General features: G+C 42.5%; 1 protein-coding gene across 1 annotated transcript in view; it reads right to left on the reverse strand.

Annotated features, from left to right (window-relative positions):
- The window catches only part of LOC126176734 (UNC93-like protein), a 515,292-nt gene that overhangs the window by 78,138 nt on the left and 415,146 nt on the right, over window positions 1-22,008 (reverse strand). The window contains exon 5 of the mRNA XM_049923903.1: window positions 2,959-3,121. Within this exon, the coding sequence (XP_049779860.1) occupies window positions 2,959-3,121 (163 nt within the window). The remainder of the gene's footprint in view (window positions 1-2,958; window positions 3,122-22,008) is intronic.

A 22,008-nucleotide genomic window follows, 5' to 3' on the forward strand; every position in this document is an offset into this window, starting at 1 on the left:
GAATAGCGGTGTCTGATTCAAGACGTTATGGAAATTCTGTTAGTTCTGTTTCCTCTATTTTGCCGGTGTGGAAGCAAGAATGTGTCTCGATACCGGTAGCTACTCGTCGGAGTGTGCACCAATCAAAGTAAGATCCATCATACACCTTTGTTCAGCGGTGGTTGACATTCACATTCCGCTAAGACGGTGATCCAGTAACCCGGCCACATTGCCGAAGTCATTCGTCGTGACTACTGTTGACTGTTCCTTTCAGACGCTTTAGTATGTGTGTGCTGTTGGGTTCATTTCAGTGTTAATGGTATTAGAAATGAATTCTTGTTATCTTGTGGTTGAGTCCTGGGTTTGTTTGAATCGTTAACCAGCACGTTCCAAACCACTCGCGACGCACGTCAAGCAACCAAGATAAATGTAACTAACATTTGCGTTTGCGTAATTTGTTGATCCAGTTTTCTATGAGATTTTAGTTAATTAGTTAAATAAGTATTTTATACTTTAAATTGTGTAAAACTTGTCCCGCCCGAGAAATGTGGTATTGACATGCGATGTTTTATTTTGGGTTCTGGTCAATTAAGGAGTTTAGTACTTTGTGGAGGTCAATCTTACCCTTTCTTTACCTGCCTCGGCTTTAGGGAGGAGCTTAATTCCTCAAGGTAGCTTTAGGCCAGCTTAGGTCAGCGATGGTCCATTAGAATCCCTTTGATCTTATATACAGTTTATATAGTTTGGAGAGTAACTTATTGTAGTGGAGTTTATTAAGTGGGTTTTACATGGCTGATGTGATCCCAAAGCATGGTTTTTAAGAGCAATTTGTCACCCCTTTTATATGCTAAATTGTTCAGGGTGAAACAGAGTTGTGATAGAAGCATATATATATTCATTGTGCTATTTCCATGATTTAATGTATATGCCCCTTTCAAAGGGTGCTAGATTTATCCTGTCTCATTTAGTGTTTACGTAAGCCCACTGAAATATTTGAAATTAAACTAACTGATCCGGCTTCCTGTAACACGTGAATTTGCTTAGTTCTCCGAAAAGTGTTCAGTGCTATAATGTATACCAGTCAAATCTGAACCAAGTTGTTCTCCAGTTTAACTGTTTATTCCAAAATTTTCGTGGAATTTGAATTTTCTAAACTTGCAAGTCTTAATCTGCTTTCTGTAAATTATTGCCAGTATAGCTGTGAATTACCTAATCAATTGCAACACGTAATTGTAGGTGTTTTAACGGGTTGTGTTGCAATAAATGCAAACTTGAAGTGAAGCTTGTGGGTGATTCATATTCCCCGGTTCCTCATCTTCAGTAGTGGTAGAATTAAATTTTTGTTTAAAGCTTGTGTTAAAATTTTTCGGTGAGTTACTGGGAGAAATGAAAAGGTGCTTCAGTGCCCACGTCTCGTTCGTCAACCATTCACATATTGAAACGTTGCTATACGCTTTTCTTGCTTTCATAGCGCCACATTTGCATGTTGTGGGCAAAACTTGAAGTACTTTTTTCCATTGTACATCGATTCCGCAATAATGAATAGGAATACTGACCAAGTTTCGCAGCCATACGACAATTACAGCCCATGTGCTTAGCTGTAGATGTACTTAAATTATAACGAACCTGTACTTTCTCGCCGAGGCAAGTGCCCGCAATGCCACTAGTGGTATTCATCCTTGCGGTCGGCAGTGGTCGTAGTGTTTTAGCTCGTCAGTGTGTATTATACAAATAATACGGAACGATAACAGAATTTCTTTTTCCATTATGGAAAAAATGTCATGTACGTCGAGATACTGACCGAGTAAAGGATACTGGGAGGTTAATAGGCAGTCCACCCCTCACCCCCTTTCCATGAACCATAGTCCTTGCCGTTGGTGGGGAGGCTTGCGTGCCTCAGCGATACAGATAGCCGTACCGTAGGTGCAACCACAACGGAGGGGTATCTGTTGAGAGGCCAGACAAACGTGTGGTTCCTGAAGACGGGCAACAACCTTTTCAGTAGTTGCAGGTGCAACAGTCTGGGTGATTGACTGATCTGGCCTTGTAACACTAACCAAAGCGGCCTTGCTGTGCTGGTACTGCGAACGGCTGAAAGCAAGGGGAAACTACAGCCGTAATTTTTACCGAGGGCATGCAGCTTTACTGAAGAAATAAAAACTTTAAGGTTCGCCGATGACATTGTAATTCTGTCAGAGACAGCAAAGGACTTGGAAGAGCAGTTGAACGGAATGGACAGTGTCTTGAAAGGAGGATATAAGATGAACATCAACAAAAGCAAAACGAGGATAATGGAATGTAGTCGAGTTAACTCGGTTGATGCTGAGGGAATTAGATTTGGGAATGAGACTCTTAAAGTAGTAAAGGAGTTTTGCTATTTCGGGAGCAAAATAACTGATGATGGTCCAAGTAGAGATGATATAAAATGTAGAATGGCAAAGGCAAGGAAAGCGTTTCTGAAGAAGAGAAATCTGTTAACATTGAGTACAGATTTAAGTGTCAGGAAGGCGTTGGTGAGAGTATTTGTATGAAGTGTAGCCATGTATGGAAGTGAAACATGGACGATAAATAGTTCGGACAAGAGGAGAATAGAAGCTTTCGAAATGTGGTGCTACAGAAGAACGCTGAAGATTAGATAGGCAGGTCACATAACTAAAGAGGAGGTATTGAATAGAATTGGGGAGAAGAGGAGTTTGTGGCACAACTTGACTAGAAGAAGGGATCGGTTGGTAGGACATGTTCTGAGGCATCAAGGGATCACCAATTTAGCATTGGAGGGCAGCGCGGAGGGTAAAAATCGTAGAGGGAGACCAAGAGATGAATACAACAAGCAGATTCAGAAGGATGGAGGCTGCAGTACGTACTGGGAGATGAAGCATCTTGCAAAGGATGGAGTCGCATGGAGAGCTGCATCAAACCAGTCACAGGACTGAAGACCACAACAACAACAACAATAGGCTGTTTGCTAGTGGAACTTACTGCGGTGAAATCAGCGCCGATGAACGCCTGCTCGAAGCCGAGGAAGATGATGATGGGCAGCATGAGCAGCTGGTCGCGCTCCTTCAGCAGCTTCAGCGTGATGGCGAGCAGCCCGAAGCCGGACAGGCCGGTGCCCGAGCCCTGTCGCTCGCCCTCCTTGTACCTGCAGACAGCGAGAGCACGTCACACTCCTTAGTCTTCTGCTCGCAGCACTCACCGGAAGAGAAAAGCAGCTGCAAAAAACTAAGACAATTTAAGAATAGGACTCAACCCAGTGTACAGAAAAAGTCAACTGAACAACTACGATCGTGAAACGTGATGTACGAGATCTGTCCAAATAGTTCCGGAACTTTCCACAAAATTTTTCTAAGCTTACCTTTTACTTATTGTGCATGATCTCCTTAGATATACCCCCCTCCACAATAGATATACCGCTCCTGAGGCCGTTTCCACTTTCGGAAACAGTCTTGCTGGATCGCGTGAAGCGCCGTCTGCAAATTTTCTTTCCTCTCGTCTGTCGTTGCAAATCTTCGTCCTTTCAACAGGATTTTCAACTTCGGACATAAGAGGAAAGTCAGCAGGGGCTAGGCCTGGAGGAGGATGAGGCAGCACAATGATTTGGTTTTTTGTGTAACAGTGACGCACCAACAGGGATGAAGCTACGGCTGCGTTATCGTGAGGCAAGGGCGATGAATTGTCTCGCCACTTTTCAGATCGTTTCCTTCCCACATTTTCTCGTCGGAGTCGCAATACGTCCCGATAGTATCGTTGATTAACATTTTGTCCCTGTCGCACGAATTCATGATGAACTAATCCTTCAAAGTCAAAGGAAACTATCAGTGGGGCTTTCACATTTGACCTGACCTGACTAGCTTTTCTTAGTCTTAGAGAACCTTTCCCAACTCATTGTGAAGACTGAACCTTTATCTCAACATCATAGCCGTAGACCTACGTCTCATTACGAGTACGATTCTCTTAAGGAAGATCTCGTTCTCATTTGTGCGACTCGAAAGCTCTTCACAGATTACGACGCGAAGGTGTTTCTGGTCTTATTTCATGAGCCGTAGGACGAAGTTGGCGGCAACATGACGCAGTGCTAGATACTGTGCCAAGATGACATAATCCAACTGATGAGTTAAATTCTTCTGCAATCTCTTGGGCAGTCAGTCTTTGATTGGTACACGCAATTTCGTTGACGTTCCTGACATTAGCGGTGTAGGGAGACGTCGAAGGGCGTCATGAACGAGGGTCGTATTTAACGACCGTCCGGCCATTTTTAGACCGTGTGAACCATTCGTAACGTCGACTGCGGCTTAAGCACTCATTACGGTAGGCTTCCTGCATCATTTGGTGTGTCTCTGTAAAGTTTTTCTTGAGTTTCACGCAAAATTCAATGCAGACGAGTTGCTCATCTAGCTCTGCCATTTCGACATTCGCAAACTGTGTGACACAATACAGCACTGAACAGTATGTAACAGACATACAACAATGAAACTTTCGGCAGTTACACATTAAACACAGGCGTGTGAAGGCATGTCAATAGAATTTCGCTCCAACACACGATTGGCGTCAAATTACGAATGTTCCGGAATTTTTTAACAGACCTCGTAGAGAACACTTGCGGTTTCTACAAATTAAGAACCACTCAAAGGTTCACAAAATCGACGTACATAGCACAATATAATGAAAAACTAAAGAACGAAACTGACTTTCGCATGCTGTGTGACTGCCAAGTAACATAGCTCGATGAAACGTGGACCATATATAGAAAGAACTGATACAGTTTGCTGTAAAAGGTAACCGAACTAAATACGCAGTGGGAAATGACGGATGTGATATTGTTATTCGAAGACAATAATTACACCGACACCACGATTTGTTATGGTCGTCTGGACACCGAAGACGGCCTTATACAGGATGAGTCACCTAACGTTACCGCTGGATATATTTCGTAAACCACATCAAATACTGACGAACCGATTCCACAGACCGAACGTGAGGAGAGGGGCTAGTGTAATTGTTTAAAACAAACCATACAAAAATGCACGGAAGTATGTTTTTTACCACAAATCTACGTTTTTGTAAATGGAACCACGTTAGAGACTGGAACAGCACATTACGTCCACATGCTAACACCTTTTTATTGGTCTTTTTCACTGACGCACATGTACATTACCATGGGGGGTGAGGTAAACGTACACACGTGGTTTCCGTTTTCAGTTACGAAGTGGAATAGAGTGTGGCCCACTGGAAACGCGTCGACGTATGTGGTATCAGCATGATGGTGCACCTGCACATTCCGCAATTAACACTAGGCTGACCCTTGACAGGATGTTCGACGGGCGTTTCATAGGACGTGGAGGACGCATAAATTGGCCAGCCCGTTCTCCTGATATTACACCTCTGGACTTCTTTCTGTGGAGTACGTCGAAGGAGAATGTGTACCGTGATGTACCTACAACCCCAGAGGATATGAAACAACGTATTGTGGCAGCCCGTGGCGACATTACACCAGATGTACTGCGGCGTGTACGACATTCATTACGCCAGAGATTGCAATTGTGTGCAGCAAATGATGGCCACCACATTGAACATCTATTGGCCTGACATATCGGGACACACTCTATTCCACTCCGTAATTGAAAACGGAATCCACATGTGTACGTGTACCTCACCCCTCATGGTAATGTACATGTGCGTCAGTGAAAAAGACCAATAAAAAGGTATTAGCATGTGGACGTAATGTGCTGTTCCAGTCTCGTCTGTACCTAAGGTCCATCACCGTTCCCTTTGGATCCCTGCGTAACTCGGTGCTCTCCGATACACACGATCGAACAGCGGAGGAGTGGTACTCAAGCGTCAACTTTAGGTTACAATATCTCCGGATGTAATTAACATTTTACAATGTTATATGTTCAGATGTGCTAACAAAACTAACGTGGTTCCATTTAAAAAACGTAGGTTTGTGTTAAAAACATACTTCCGTGAATTTTTTTATGGTTTGTATTAACCAATTACTCTAGCCCCTCTCCTCACGTTCGGTCGGTGGAATCGATTCGTCAGTATTTGATGTGGTTTGCGAAATATATACAGCGGTAATGTTAGGTGACTCACCCTTTATAGTTCAGAAAAGGGTGTGTTACGGTCATGGAGGGCAGTGCATGCTCTGCAACGCGCTCTCATGCTGACCACAAGGCTCGTAAGGAGATTTACATCGTCATCCACATACATACTCCGCAAACCAACGTACGCTGGATGGTGGAGGGTACCTTGCACTGATTTTAGTCGTTTCCTTTCCTGTTCGCCTCACAAAGACAATGAGGGTGAAACAACTGTCCGTAAGTCTCTGTACAAGCCTTAATTTGTCTCATTTTCGAGGTCCTCACGCGAAATGAACTTTGGTGGCAGTAGAATCGGTTTGCAGTCGGCGTCAAAGGCCGGTTCTCCACATTTCCGCAATAGTGCATGGCGATAAGAGCGTCGTCTTCCATCCAGTGATTTCCATGTCATTCACGAAGCGTTCCAGGAATACCTTCATGTTGATCGAACCTACAGATAACAAATCTAGGGTAGCACATCTCTGAATTGCTTCCATGTTTTCCTTTAACCCGACCTAGTAGGACCCATCCCAGATGGGATTTAAATCGGGGTAATGGGCAGTAGTTCCAGGAGCTGCTCCATTTGTGCTGTGATGAGGTCGCGAATTGTCATCCATAGAAATGAAGTTCCGGTCGAATGCACCCTTGAAAAGGCGCAATTTGAAAAGGAGTACAGTCTGACAACAACGTCGGCCGATGAATGCATTGTGTTCAAAGTTTTCGAGGGTGGTACGCCATTCCAGCATTATTCTCACAACACCCTAACACCTAGAGCTTCAAAACAATCATGTTCGACAATGCTCATGGGTGCATTAAGTGTTCTTACCTCCTGCCGTTTCAGGTTATGTCTCGAAGCACTTCTCATCCGAGGAGAGCACACCACCTTACCCCTCCTTCGTCCAGTCAATGTGATCTAGCCGTGGCGTCTTTAATTTCCGCAGGCGTGTTATCCGCTGGCGCCATTACTTGGGTTTGCCGATATCGATCTGATCATATGTCGGGAGCTAGGTTCTTTGGTCGAGACGTGTGTTGTTGGTTTGGAAGAGTCCTGGTGCGGACAGTTAACTGGAGGGCACGCGGCTGGCAAGTTGTTGGTTTTGGGGGCACCTGCTGTCCGGTACGGGCCTCGAAAGCCGCTAGTGGTTGAATCGGTTGCAGGCATGTCTTGCTGGCTGGATTAAGTTGCGGGAAGAGCAGTGAACATCGCGTGCAACATGGTCGGCTAGTTCTCGGCCTACTCTGCAAGCTTAAATTCTATGGTACCTCGAAGACCGCCTGTACGGACTGGGGGAATAACATCCCGGCTTGGAATCCTCCACACCTGAATGGAGATAAGTGTTCATTTTGTTATTGGTGCCTGTTATTGTAATGCCTGTTATTGTAACACCACATCTTGGTTAACATGGAATTAGACCCGTTATATTAAAGCAACTCCGAGCTATTCTGTGTATGGTCATCGGTTAATGTAATTTATGTAATTTTTTGTTCCAGGCCATATTCAGTGCAAGTGTACAAACATTCTCTGTTTTAAACTGAGTCGAACAAGTTGAAATTGTAACATAGTTTGTGTCTAAGGCTCCATGTTCATTTCCGCCGACATGTAACCTATAAATTACCGTACATGGCAGATGAGAGAATGAGATGGTTAACTTAGATTTATTACTGTCCATGCGCAAATCAGTATTAAGGGAACATCTTGTTCCAAGTGGCTGTTGAACCTATAGAACCACGAACTTGTTACACTGATACCACTCATTCTCCCTTATCTGCAACGAAGTATTCTATGGCCGACCGTTGTGGCCGAGCGTTTCTAGTCGCTTCACTTCGGAACCGCGCGACCGCTACGGTCGCAGATTCGAATCCTGCCTCGGGCATGAATGTGTGTGATGTCCTTAGGTTAGGTAGGTTTAAGTGGGACTGATGAACTCAGATGCCAAGTCCCATAGCGCTCAGAGCCATTTATTGAAGTATTCTGTAATATTGGTGGAAGATATTCTGTTGGGAACGTTACATACTTTTTGACATTCAGTGTCCATAAAATGAAGTACTATACGAAGAGCCGACTGTTCTCCACTAGATATTTACACTGCGTGGATGCTGACGACCCATTTCGTTATGTGTAATACTCGTATTATTTACCAGTAGAAGTAGACACCATACTGGCGCAACGTGTACTTTAATAATTATAATAATAATAATTTTAGTAGTTCACGTCAACACATTCACATCTAACTAAGTTATTTAACAGTTACATTGCAGACCCATACAAATTCCCAGATACACTTGCACATGGAATAACTTATCTGAAACCTAAAGATCAAGCAGACACAGCAAACCCAGCAAAATATCGCCTACCAACAATATACAAAATATTAACTTCAGTCATTACACAGAAATTAATGACACATACAACACAGAACAAAATTATAAATGAAGAACAAAAAGCCTGTTGCAAAGGAGCACGAGGATGTAAAGAGCAACTGATAATAGATACAGATGTGACAAATCAAGCTAAAACTAAACAAAGGTCGCTACACTATGCATACATTGATTACCAAAAAGCTTTTGATAGTGTACCCCACTCGTGGTTACTACAGTTCCTAAACATAGTAATGAAAAATTGGAAAACCACACTTAATATCCAAACAAATTCAAATAATATCACATCACAGCCAATCCAGATTAAGCCTGGAATATACCAAGGAGTCTCATTAAGTCCTTTCTGGTTCTGCCTTGCTCTGAACCCACTATCCAACATGCTAAATAATACAAATTAGGGATACAATATTATTGGAATATACCAACACAAAATCACACATTTGCTATACATGGATGATCTAAAACTACTGGCAGCAACAAATCAGCAACTCCACCAATTACTAAAGATAGCAGAAGTATTTAGCAATGATATAAATATGGCTTTTGAACAGACAAATGTAAGAAAAATAGCATAGTCAAGGGAAAACACACTAAACAAGGAGATTACATATTGGATAACCACAGCGACGGCATAGAAGCGATGGAAAAAACAGATGCCTATAAATATCTAGGATACAGACAAAAAATAGGAATAGATAATACAAATATTAAAGAAGAACTAAAAGAAAAATATAGACAAAGACTAACAAAAATACTGAAAACAGAACTGACAGCAAGAAACAAGACAAAAGCTATAAATACTTATGCTATACCAATACTGACCTACTCATCTGGTGTGGTGAAATGGAGTAACACAGGCCTAGAAGCACTCAATTCAGTTATACGATCACAATCCCACAAATATAGAATACATCACATACATTCAGCAACACAAAGATTCACATTAAGGAGAAAGGAAGGAGGAAGAGGATTTATCGACATAAAAAACCTACATTATGGACAGGTAGACAATTTAAGAAAATTCTTTCTAGAACGAGCAGAAACTAGCAAAATACACAAAGCAATCACTCATATAAATACATCGGCTACACCATTGCAATTTCATAACCACTTCTACAACCCTTTAGATCACATAACACCAACAGATACGAAGAAAGTAATATGTAAAAAGAAAACACTACATGGCAAGCACCCATATCATCTAACACAGCCACACATCGATCAAGACGCATCCAACACACGGCTAAGAAAAGGCAATATATACAGTGAGACGGAAGGATTCATGATTGCAGTACGGGATCAAACAATAAACACCAGATATTACAGCAAGCATATTATTAAAGATCCCAATACCACAACAGATAAATGCAGACTTTGCAAACAACAGATAGAAACAGTAGATCACATCACAAGTGGATGTACAATACTAGCAAATACAGAATACCCCAGAATACATGACAATGTAGCAAAAATAATACATCTACACCTTGCCATTCAACATAAACTAATAAAACAACACGTTCCCACATACAAGTATGCACCACAAAATGTACTGGAGAATGATGAATACAAATTATACTGGAACAGAACCATTATAACAGATAACACAACACCACATAACAAACCTGACATCATACTCACCAATAAAAAGAAGAAATTAACACAACTAATCGAAATATGCGTACCCAATACAACAAATATACAGAAGAAACAGGAGAAAAAATTGAAAAATATATCCAACTGGCTGAGGAAGTCAAGGACATGTGCCATCAGGGTAAATTTGACATTATACGAATTATACTATCAACTACAGGAGCCATACCACACAATATCCACCAATAAATCAACGCAATACAGCTACATCCAAACGTATATATACAACTACAGAAATCTGTAATTCTTGGTACATGTTCAATTACCCGAAAGTTCCTAAATGCAGTGTAACATATACCGTACAGTTAAAAGGAAGTCACGCTTGATCAAGGTCCGCGTCACTTTTCATTTTTAACCAGACATAACGTCTGAGAAAGGAAAGAAATAACAATAATAACATCTTGCACTAGAATACTGCGACAACATTCATTTCGGTTAGAATCACGTCAGATGTAATTGTCGCAGTATGTGGAGGTACACGTTCTCTATCTAAAAAGAGCAACACATCACGATCTTATACTGTCCACTGGAAACGCTGAGTGAGCTAACTTCTTGGAGACCATTTTAGTGCTTTTATTTTGTGAAAAAGACATTTGAGGAAAGAGCATCTGCTGTAAAAATCGCTGTACACTTCATTTCATTATGAGTTACATAATTAATCATAAAGTGTTTTTCTATGCGCTGCGCTGTGCCAAAAAGTCAGTGTATCGACCGTTTACCTAGAACTATAAGCTGTCATTTATTTGAAGAAACTCTTGCACCAGAATTTCCTCCTGAAGCGTAAGTGCAGACAACCTTGCCGGTAGGGCATCCACAGCTATCAGGGTATTAGTAAACAGCTTCAGCTGAGGCTGTTTGCTAATACCCAAGATCAAGCGTAAGTGTTGTGCGCTTTGTACTAAAGAACTAACGCTAATCATTAGAAATAAATAATGACAAATGACCAATGCTGATCAAAATGAGCCAACAGCGATGGTAATAGACTTTATGAAGTATCAGAGACGTTTCATAGAAATGAACAGCAGTAAGGGTAATTCTAGTAATTTTAAGACCATGATCACGGGACGACGTATAAGTTTATCATTATCGCTAGATCTCAAGTTTCTGTACAGCAATATAAATGACCAGTTTGAAGTCGTAGAAGAACGTAATGACAGATATGTTAAGAAACATAGAGGATATTGACCAACTTTCATGATTATGTCCTGAAAGAAACTAAGAAAGAAGCATTAAATAACCAAATCAAGCATACAGAATCGTCTCAGCATATATGTAAGAAATAATAAATATACAGAACGCAAAACTGACACTAAACCGCTTGCTATGTAGAGCCAAATTCAAAATAAAAAGAGAATTTCTGAGGAAAACTTTGAAGCCATTGTCCATAGGCATTATCTGTACGAAAATGACCTCTCAGAAGTATCGTTAGCCAACTGGAGAAAGAAATCTGTCACTTGCGGGAAGAAGTAATTAAAACTTTGCGTTCATAAGCACGGAATAAATGACGGCAGGGTTACCAAATGCTTCTTCAGTTTTCTCAACAATGCAGTTTAAGAAAAATTAAACAGCAGAAACTTAAATACATGTTCAGGAAATTAAGATCTCATGCTACGGGGAAGATCTGCTTTCAGAAGAGTTGTCTCAAATTATCAGTTTGATGGCAATCCTAGAACTGGAGACACCTGAACTCGATTGAAGAATCGAAGAGAATCCTCACTGAGAAAAAGAGACGTTTTTGAGAACAAGAGAAGAAACTAATCAGCTAATAAATGCAGTCCTACTTTTCACTTGCACGGGACGATATGTAAGAGAAGTTTTAAAAAAATGTATCATTTTGGTAAGTAAGGGAATTATCTTGCATATGATATATGATGCATTATCCCCAATAAAAAATATTATCATCCAAGACAAATTTTCAAGAAGCGTGATTATTTGCCAACGAGAGACTGAAACATTGAAATTAGCCAATAGACTGCAGGAGGAAGGCCAGGAATTCCGAGAAAAAGTTGGCTGGAATGAAGAAGTAACAGACTTCTAACCTAATGCTTGAGACCAAGACGACGAAGACGGCGATAAGAAACATATTAAACTGGACCAAAGTAATATTAGTAGAAAATTACATTCACTTTTTGTTTCGGATTTTGATTTCTTTTTAATTTTTTATTATTTCTGCTCAACTAAGGACCATGTTTAAACATTTGTATTCTTTTGCTCTGAGTATCTCTACATTCGTTCGCTTTGTTTCTTTGTGGATTCTTCCACCCACCCTGAATTTTCTCGGGCAGATTTTTCAGAAAATTTGTGCTTGCGGATTAAGATTGGAAATTTTGCTCTATCTTGCTGACAGATCTCCTGCGAATTATTTTTCATCAAAATATCATTCTCACATTTCGATCCTGCGATTATTTTCGAGAATTTTTCTTTCTTGATTTTTCATTGATTTTCCTTTGGTACCTACCACCAATTATTGTGGTTTCGGAAATGTAAAGAGCTGCTGTTTTATCAAATCCGTTACAATGTCGTAATTTTTCAAATTGTTTAATACAGATTTTTGTGTTCTATGTGTTCCAAATGAGTTTGTATGCTCTTTGCACTTTTGTAGCTCTTTCTTTGTGAATTTCCCGATACAACTCTTCCGCTGCAGTAATTTATCCTGTATATTTGAGTTATTTAAGGCTTCATTTCCTTTTTGTAGGTCTAAATTTGGAATAAAAAATATAGCTGCTTCAGTCCATGTGCTCCAGATTACACGGAAAGAACACTACTAAACGTTACGGAAGAAAGAACAAGTCACTTACAACTGCAGCGTTATAATTTCCCTCCTGAGACACCCATCAATCTCTGTCACTGATAAAACCGACTTTGAGTGACTTTAGAATACGGTAATACCCTAGCGCACACAATTTATTACAGTTACCTCCAGAAACTGGTGGCAATGCCTCTGGCATAAAGTTTTTGACTTATACAACAGAGATGCACCGTTTTTTTTAATCCCACTGGCGTCGAACTCTCTGCTGCGTCGCACAATCACAGCCCTGCATTTGTCACGAGTTAAAGGGGAGAGGACGCCAGAGATCGGCAGAAGCTGTCCGCGAGAGGGAGGTGGTCGGTAGCCGCCCGCACAAAAGCTTAATTACGGCGCTTGTACGTCAGCGGGCCGGCTTATTTACTGTGCATTATACGCGTCGTGGCGCGTCCCTCCGGATCCAAATGAACGGTGAGGGGGTGAGGGGTAGTGAGTCCCACTGGCTGTGTCAGCCACTCAGTAGGCCAGGCGGACTGCATGCTTGCTCCCTCCCCCCCCCCCCCAATTCATGCACCCTCACACACACAAACATAACCACAGACGCATGCATTGACAGGGAACCCTCAACCCTCTGCATATACATGTGGATCCCGAATCGACGGCCACCCAGTTTCAGGTACTGAGTAGGCAGATAACAGAGACATGAATACGTCCTCTAGAGGATACTGTGGACTTTTCCAGACATCATTACCATTTATTTTCTTTTGACAGTTTCACAGATTACTCTATTTACATTAGAGTGATTTATTATGAGTTTAAGTGCACGTATTTGCGACTATTGCCAGTCAGTTCCATCCCCAATTCATTCTTACAAACTCTATTGCACTTCCAAAATGAAATTTTCACCCTGCAACAACTTGTAAATTTGGCAGGAGAAAATTTGAAAATTTGTGACCAAACTGCTGAGGTCATCGGTCCCTAAGCTTACACTCTACGTAATCTAACTTAAACTAACTTACGCTACGGAGAACACAGACACCCATGACCGAGGGAGGATTCGAACCTCATACGGGGGTGAGCTGCGCGAATCGTGACAGGACTCCTAAGACCGCGCGGCTACTCCGCGCGGCGTTCGCAGGAGAGCTTCTGCGAAGTTCGGAAGGTAGGAGATCAGGTACTGGCGGAAGTAAAGTTGAGAGGTCGTGTCTTGAGTTGTGCTTGGGTCACTCAGTCGATAGAGCACTTTACTGTGAAAGGGGAAGGTCCTGAATTCGAGTCCCGGTCCGGCACGCATTTGTAATCTGCCACGAAGTTTATGTTGTGCTTATTGAGGAAAGATATACAGTTTACTGAATAAGCTTTATTTATGGAGCTTCATACAAACATTTGGTGGCTCATAATGGAGCCACCACCATAACATTTAACACATCCCAGCCCGCATTGCCTAGAAGGACTTACTGTTTTTCTTTGGTGATTACAAGGTATTTTGGGAATTCCCAGTGGTTCACATGGCACTGTTACGTTCTACTACATTTACCGCAGCAGTGGATGGCAGCACCCACTGTTCTTAGCAAACAGTTCCTGGTCTTAGCAAGTACAAACAATTGAAAATTGTGCTACAGTCACAAGGGCTGATCTACGCTTGAGAAATATAATAATTTATCTCTTATTCTTGTTTTTATAAAACATGATACTCATGTGGATTTGTTTAGAAACAAGAGCTCTACGAAGAAATTGTTATTTGTCCACATTCCAATCGAATATAGTGGGAGAAAATGTACGTAAAAGTGGGTCAAATGGGAATTGTTACATTTGTAAAATTCAGTCTGTATTATCACATAAAGCGATTTTGAGTTATTGTTGAATGGTGATGAACATGATTAGGAGCTGTGTTTGGAGTTCTTAGTTGATAAACACTCTGAAACCAACATTATGATAGCAGACGCCTAAAATATATCTGATACATTCGTAGTGACATGAGGAGGACCCTCGCTTGAATACGTTTCTGTCATTTGTTATTGGATTGCCGCTAGTAATTCTTAAAATTTGTTTAGTTTTTAATATGATGTTCCATTAGCGCAAGGGCAGGGAGTGGTCCAGGGGGCAGTTATTGACTATATGAAATAAAATCATCATAACTTCTGAACAGTTTGCGTTTGGACATTCAAACACCACGGTTGGCCGCGGAGCGTGATGGGGATCACTATGCGCGGTATGGTTTGGTTTAGCGACGAAGCCTACCTTCAATTGCACGGGTTCCTCAATAAATAAAACTGGCGCATCTGGGGGGACTGAGAATCCGCATTTCGCAATCGAGAAATCTCTTCACCCTCAACGGGTGACTGTGGTGTACAATGACCGTCACGGAATAATCAGTGTGATATTCCTTGATGGCACGATGACTGCCGAACGGTGCGTGACGGTTCTGGAAGATGATTTCATCACCATTGTCTCAAGTGACCCTGATTTCGACAAGATAACGCTCATGGAAGATGGAGCTAAACCGATCGAAGCAGGAGAGTGCTTGATGTCCTGGAAGAATACAATGGGGAGGGCATTCTGGCTCTGGGGTACCCAGAGGCCACTGGAATGGGCCTCGATTGGCCACCATATTCTCCGGGTCTGAACGGACGGGACTCCTTTTTGTGGAGCTACATAAAAGACAAGGTGTGCAGCAATAAGCGCAAAACCATTTCTGTGCTGAACAAAGCCATTCAGGAAGTTATCGACAACGTCGATCTTCCGAGACTTCAGCTAGTCATGCAAAATTTCACTATTCGTCGGCGCCACATCATCGCCAAGGATGGCAGGCATATCGAACATGTCATCACCGAATGTCTGTAGTGACGTTTACATGTTGAATAAAGTGTGTGCCATAGTTTATAACTAATATATGTTTTTATATAGTTAAATAATTGTCACCCTGTACAAAAAAACAGAAAGCTGATGGTAGTAAAATGGAGAAGCAAAGTACTGTCTATTTTGTCAGGATCTGATGAAGGAATGACACTCATGCAGCATAGTTAAATAAAAATTTGTTGGTCATTTACCAGAATTTTCCACATCTGCACATTACTCTGGGTCCTTGTGGTCCCATCTCAATATCTCGCTGGATTAAAGGAAATCAAAAGTTTTGTTATTTGGACTACTTGGAAGTAAAAAAATCGTTATTTTATATGAAAAAGGGGTGAGAAGTTTTCAACTAACTTTGTTTCACTGTATATCAGACTATATCTCGTATGTTTATACAACAAAAACCCACAGATAACATGGGAACAATCAGCTAAATTGGGGACATCATACAAATTTTTTCCATCAGGGTGGACCACATATTCTATTTTATTTGTTGGGAAACAGAAATTGGTTATTCGTCTGTTACTCCTCGTAGTAGTAACGTTTTGCTTTTTGAACATCACATTTCTTCAAAACTATGGCAATGGAGGAGCGTAAAATTAATAGAAACGCAGAGAAGCACATAAGAACTGACTGCGGCTGAGAGAAGTAGCGAAATCAAAGAGGCGTAAAAGCATCAGATTTAGAACTTCCCATGTCAAGGCTGCACACTGCTAGAGAATGCCACTCACCGTATAGAACAGAAACGGCACTCCTTATAATGATGTTACACACGTTTTCATTACTGTGTTTCGTACATTCCTGTATATTTCATCAAAATCAAGTGTTGAGCTTCACTTGAATCTTCTATAAGCAGTGCCTCGATTATTGTCTGGGGTAGTTCCGCTTCTTTACTTTGACTTAGATTTTACATGGTTTCCTTGTAAATTTCGTTTCAGAGCCGAGATGATCATGGATAATTATGATATCTGTGTAGAACCACGGCTCAGGGAAACCGCACAGTAGCTCGTCATGTTTGGTCAGGGGACTGGGGACAAGCTTATTTCTGTTGTAAAAGACTGGGGGATATTCTCATCGAGAAAATTTGATAAATGTAATGCAGCATCCGCAAAGGACCACTAGCAACGTAATGACGAATAAAGAGATCGAAAGAAAGAAGACAATAATAAAGGTGTAACGTCTTTCACTAGTAATCATCAGCAGTAGCGACCGAAGACTTTCGCCATAAGAAGTCGCCGTCATACTATCAACGATCTTGTCAAAGAGGATGGAGAAGTGGACAGAGGTTCAGGACGCTCTTTTGCTCTTGGGATGGGAAACTGCTCCAAAAGGACGGAAGAAGTAGCGTTGATCAACGGCATGAGCATGCAGAAGGCAATGGAAACCACTGAATTAAAGGCAAATGACATGTATCCACGAGGTATGTGGCCTAACTGAAAAAAAACGTCACGATGAGCTCTCCTTTGGAAAAAAATTTCTGATTAATCTCCCATTCTGATCTGTGGAGGCGACTACCGAGGCGAAGGCGAGCAGGAGAAAAGATGAAATAACCAACACAAGGGAAGGACAATATTCTAAGAGCCAAGACGTGTGAAGTCAGAGGTTTAAACATGGCAGGAAAGCTAGAAAGTCTGAAAAGGGGAATGCAAAGACTGAAAATAGATATACTGCGGATTAAAGAAGTGAAATGGAAAAAATATTAAGATTTCCGGTCAGACGAATAAAGGGAATTTCAACAGCAGCAGAAGATGGTGCAACGGGAGAAGAATTCGTTATGAACAGGAAGATACCGCAGACAATGAAATATTGTGAACTGTTCAGTGATAGGGTTGTTCTCAACACAATCGACAGCATACCAGCACCGATAACAATAGTTCAGGTAAACATGCCGGCGTCGCAAGCAGAAGATGAAGAGATAGACGAAGTATATGAGGATACTGAACAGGTAATTCAGTATGTAAAGTGGGATGAAAATCTAACAATCACGAGGGATAGGAAAGCTGTAGAGTAAGGAGTAGTAGGAAGAGGTTTGGTAGAATATGGGATTGGTTGTAGGAATGAGAGGAGAGAGAGATTAACTGAAGTCTGCAACAAAATTTTATTTAGTAATAGCAAGTACGCTTTCCAAGAAACACAAGAAGGAAGAATAGACCTATACTTGGTCAAAGCCGGGAGATACGGGGAAATTCCAGCTGGCTTACATAATGATCACACAGAGATTCCTAAATCAGTTACGTGGTTGTAAGGCATACCTAGGAACAGATGTAGACGCAGATCACAATTTAGTAATGGTCAAGAGTAGGCGAATCGTGCAGAAGAATCAGTGTGGAATAAAGTAGTTACTGATGTACTGAGGCATGTTGAAATATGTTTGAAGTCGGTTAAACACGTGGATACTGCGATATGGAGTACCAACGTAGGCAGTTTAGTTACAGAATACTGCACATCTCTAAATAATAAAAAAAAAGCAATCACAAATATAAACGTAGGTAACAGGACGGTGACTGTGAAGAAAGCTTAGGTAAGAGATGAAATGATGAAATATTTCAATTGACCAATCGAAGGAGGGGGTACAAAAATGTTCAGGAAAAGGCTGGAGTAAAGAGATGCAAGTCACTTAGGAATGAAATAAATAGGAACTGCAGAGAAGCCAAGGTAAATTGGCTACAGGAAATCTATGAAACAATCGTAAAAGAAACGATCATGGAGAGTATCGATTCAGCATATCGAAGTAGAATTAAAGCAAGAGTGATAACATTCAGAGCGCAATGGGAGTTTCGCTCTTAAACTCATAGCAGAGGCTGCATAGGTGGAAAGTGTCCACTGAAAGCATCTTGAGTGAGAGGAATTCTCTGATGACACGGCAGAAGTAGCAACTGAAGTCGATATGGAAAAGACAGGGGAGACAGTATTAGTCGGTATGTAGAAGAGGTTTGGAAGACTTGACGTTAAATAAGGCGAAAGGCATAGATAACCACCCACTGGAATTTCTAAAATCACTGGAAGAGTTGGCAACAAAAAGATAATTAAGTTGCTGTAGAAAATCGGGCGACACATCGGCAGACTTCTGGAAAAATATCGTCCACCCTGTTACGAATATTGCACAAGCAAATAAGTGCGACAAATGTCGCACAATCAACTTAACAGTTCATTCATGCAATGTGCTGCCAAGAATAATATACAGAACGTTGGAAGGAAAAACTGAGGAACTTTCAGCTGGAAAGAGAGAAGCACCAGAGAGGACCCCATGACATTGCACTTGATAATGGAAGTTAGACTGCAGAAAAATCAAGACACGCTCATAGTATTTGTCGACCTGGAAAAGAAGTCGACAGTGTAAAATAGTAGAAATTTTGAGAAAAGTTGGAGTATGCTATTGGAAAAGGCCAGTAATGTACACTATGTAAAAGACCCAAGAGGGAAGAATAAAACTGGACAATGAAGAACAAAATGTTCAGATTAAAAATAGGGCAAGACATTCACGCAGTCTGTCGCCCCCACTGTTCAATCTGTATGACGGAAATAAAGGAAAGTTTCAAGAGTGGGATTGAAATTCGTAATGAAAGGATAACAGTCAAAATATTCGCCGATAACATTGCTGTACTGATTGAACGTGAAGAAGAATTATCTGTTGGATGGAATTAACAGTGTAATGAGTGGAGTGTATGAAATGAGAGCAAACCTAAGAACGACGAATGTAATGAGAAGTAGCAGAAATATAAAAGTTGGTGATCACAAAGTAGACGAAGTAAGGAATTATACTGTCTTGGAAGCAAAATAACCCTCGACGGACGAAGTGAACAAGACATAAAAAGTAGACTGACAGAGACAAAGAGATCATTCCTGACCAAAAGAACTCTACTAGTATCAAACACAGGCCTTAATCTGAGGAACAAATTTTGTGAGAATGTACTTTGGCAGCACAGCATTACATGGTACTGAACCATTGACTGTAAAAAAAGCGGAACAGAAGATAGTCGAAGCATTTGAGATGTGGTGCTATAGAAGAATGTTGAAAATTAGGTTGTCTGATAAAGTGGGGAATGATGAAGTTTTCTAAAAAATTGGCGCTGAAAGAATATATGGATAACATTGACAAGAAGAAGGGAGAGATTATATAAAATCGGTTACGGCATTAGGGAATAGCTTCCACAGCACTTGCGGGAACGCCGGCCGCGGTGGTCTAGCGGTTCTCGGCGCTCAGTCTGGAACCGCGCGACTGCTACGGTCGCCGGTTCGAATCCTGCCTCGGGAATGGATGTGTGTGATGTCCTTAGGTTAGTGAGGTTTAAGTAGTTCTAACTTCTAGGGGACTGATGACCACAGTAGTTAAGTCCCATAGTGCTCAGAGCCATTTGAACTTGCGGGAACCGTAGAGGGTAAAAACTGCAGAGGAAGGCTACGATTGGAATATATCTAACAAATAATTAGGGACATTCCTGCTCAGAGGTGAAGAGGCTGGTACAGGAGAGGATTTAATGGCTGGCTGCATAAAAACAGTCAAAAGACTGTCGACTCAAAATAAAATCTGTAAAATCGATCGCTACTTGAAATACTCAGACAGGTCTGGGCAGTAACTTATCTCTCGAGCTAATTGTGTGTCGGCTCTTTCTATAGTAGCGTAACTGGGGCCTTGCTACGTCTGGAGAACAGTGCAGAAGTGAAGAGACGTGAGCGCAAGCCTCTGCATCCTGCCAAGATTTCGGTCTGCCGCGCCGCCTTCAGCTGTGTTAATTCTGGTGGGTAAGCTGCTTTCTCATCCAAGATCGTTCTCGTACGATTAACTGCTGGGTGGCCCTTTACGACTTCCGCGTTGAGCTGTGGGATCTCAAATGTGCTGTCGCGTTTTGTGCGTGGACGTTTCTCGCCCTGTAGGTGCCGTTTTGCTTACAAGTACTGTCTGTGTCTATTGTTACTACGAAAGCTGTGCAAATTTTTCAAACTGTACAGAGTTAGCATCCGGGAAATTTTACTGGTCTTCTTTTCTTCTCTTGCTACTGCCTGTATCCCGCATTATGCGATGGGTAGGCAGGGTTAAGTACGTAATCAGCATTGTTAATTTTTAAGGGGTGGCCGGATGTCCTTCCTACCACCACTCCATACCCCCCCCCCCCCCCGGGACGGAATTAGTGTACCCCAGCAGTCTGCATATAGTGTAAATCGTGAAATACTCTGAACGTGTTTTAATGTCTGCGAGTCATGTAACTGAGGCGGGACGTGGGGACCAGCCCAGTATTTACCTAGGAGGATGTGGAAAACCGCCTAAAAACCACATCCGGGCTGGGCTGTCATCGTTAACCCGCAGGGCGGATTCGATCCGGGGCCGGCGCGCCTACCCGAGTCCAGGAAGCAGGGCGTTAGCGCTCTCGGCTATCCTGGCGGGTCGAAAATTTTACTGGTCTAATATCTACATTCCTGGAAATGGAAAAAAGAACACATTGACACCGGTGTGTCAGACCCACCATACTTGCTCCGGACACTGCGAGAGGGCTGTACAAGCGATGATCACACGCACGGCACAGCGGACACACCAGGAACCGCGGTGTTGGCCGTCGAATGGCGCTAGCTGCGCAGCATTTGTGCACCGCCGCCGGCAGTGTCAGCCAGTTTGCCGTGGCATACGGAGCTCCATCGCAGTCTTTAACACTGGTAGCATGCCGCGACAGCGTGGACGTGAACCGTATGTGCAGTTGACGGACTTTGAGCGAGGGCGTATAGTGGGCATGCGGAAGGCCGGGTAGACGTACCGCCGAATTGCTCAACACGTGGGGCGTGAGGTCTCCACAGTACATCGATGTTGTCGCCAGTGGTCGGCGGAAGGTGCACGTGCCCGTCGACCTGGGACCGGACCGCAGCGACGCACGGATGCACGCCAAGACCGTAGGATCCTACGCAGTGCCGTAGGGGACCGCACCGCCACTTCCCAGCAAATTAGGGACACTGTTGCTCCTGGGGTATCGGCGAGGACCATTCGCAACCGTCTCCATGAAGCTGGGCTACGGTCCCGCACACCGTTGGGCCGTCTTCCGCTCACGCCCCAACATCGTGCAGCCCGCCTCCAGTGGTGTCGCGACAGGCGTGAATGGAGGGTCGAATGGAGACGTGTCGTCTTCAGCGATGAGAGTCGCTTCTGCCTTGGTGCCAATGATGGTCGTATGCGTGTTTGTCGCCGTGCAGGTGAGCGCCACAATCAGGACTGCATACGACCGAGGCACACAGGGCCAACACCCGGCATCATGGTGTGGGGAGCGATCTCCTACACTGGCCGTACACCACTGGTGATCGTCGAGGGGACACTGAATAGTGCACGGTACATCCAAA

Source organism: Schistocerca cancellata, chromosome 3 (assembly GCF_023864275.1).
Source record: "Schistocerca cancellata isolate TAMUIC-IGC-003103 chromosome 3, iqSchCanc2.1, whole genome shotgun sequence".
NCBI classification, from domain to species: domain Eukaryota; kingdom Metazoa; phylum Arthropoda; class Insecta; order Orthoptera; family Acrididae; genus Schistocerca; species Schistocerca cancellata.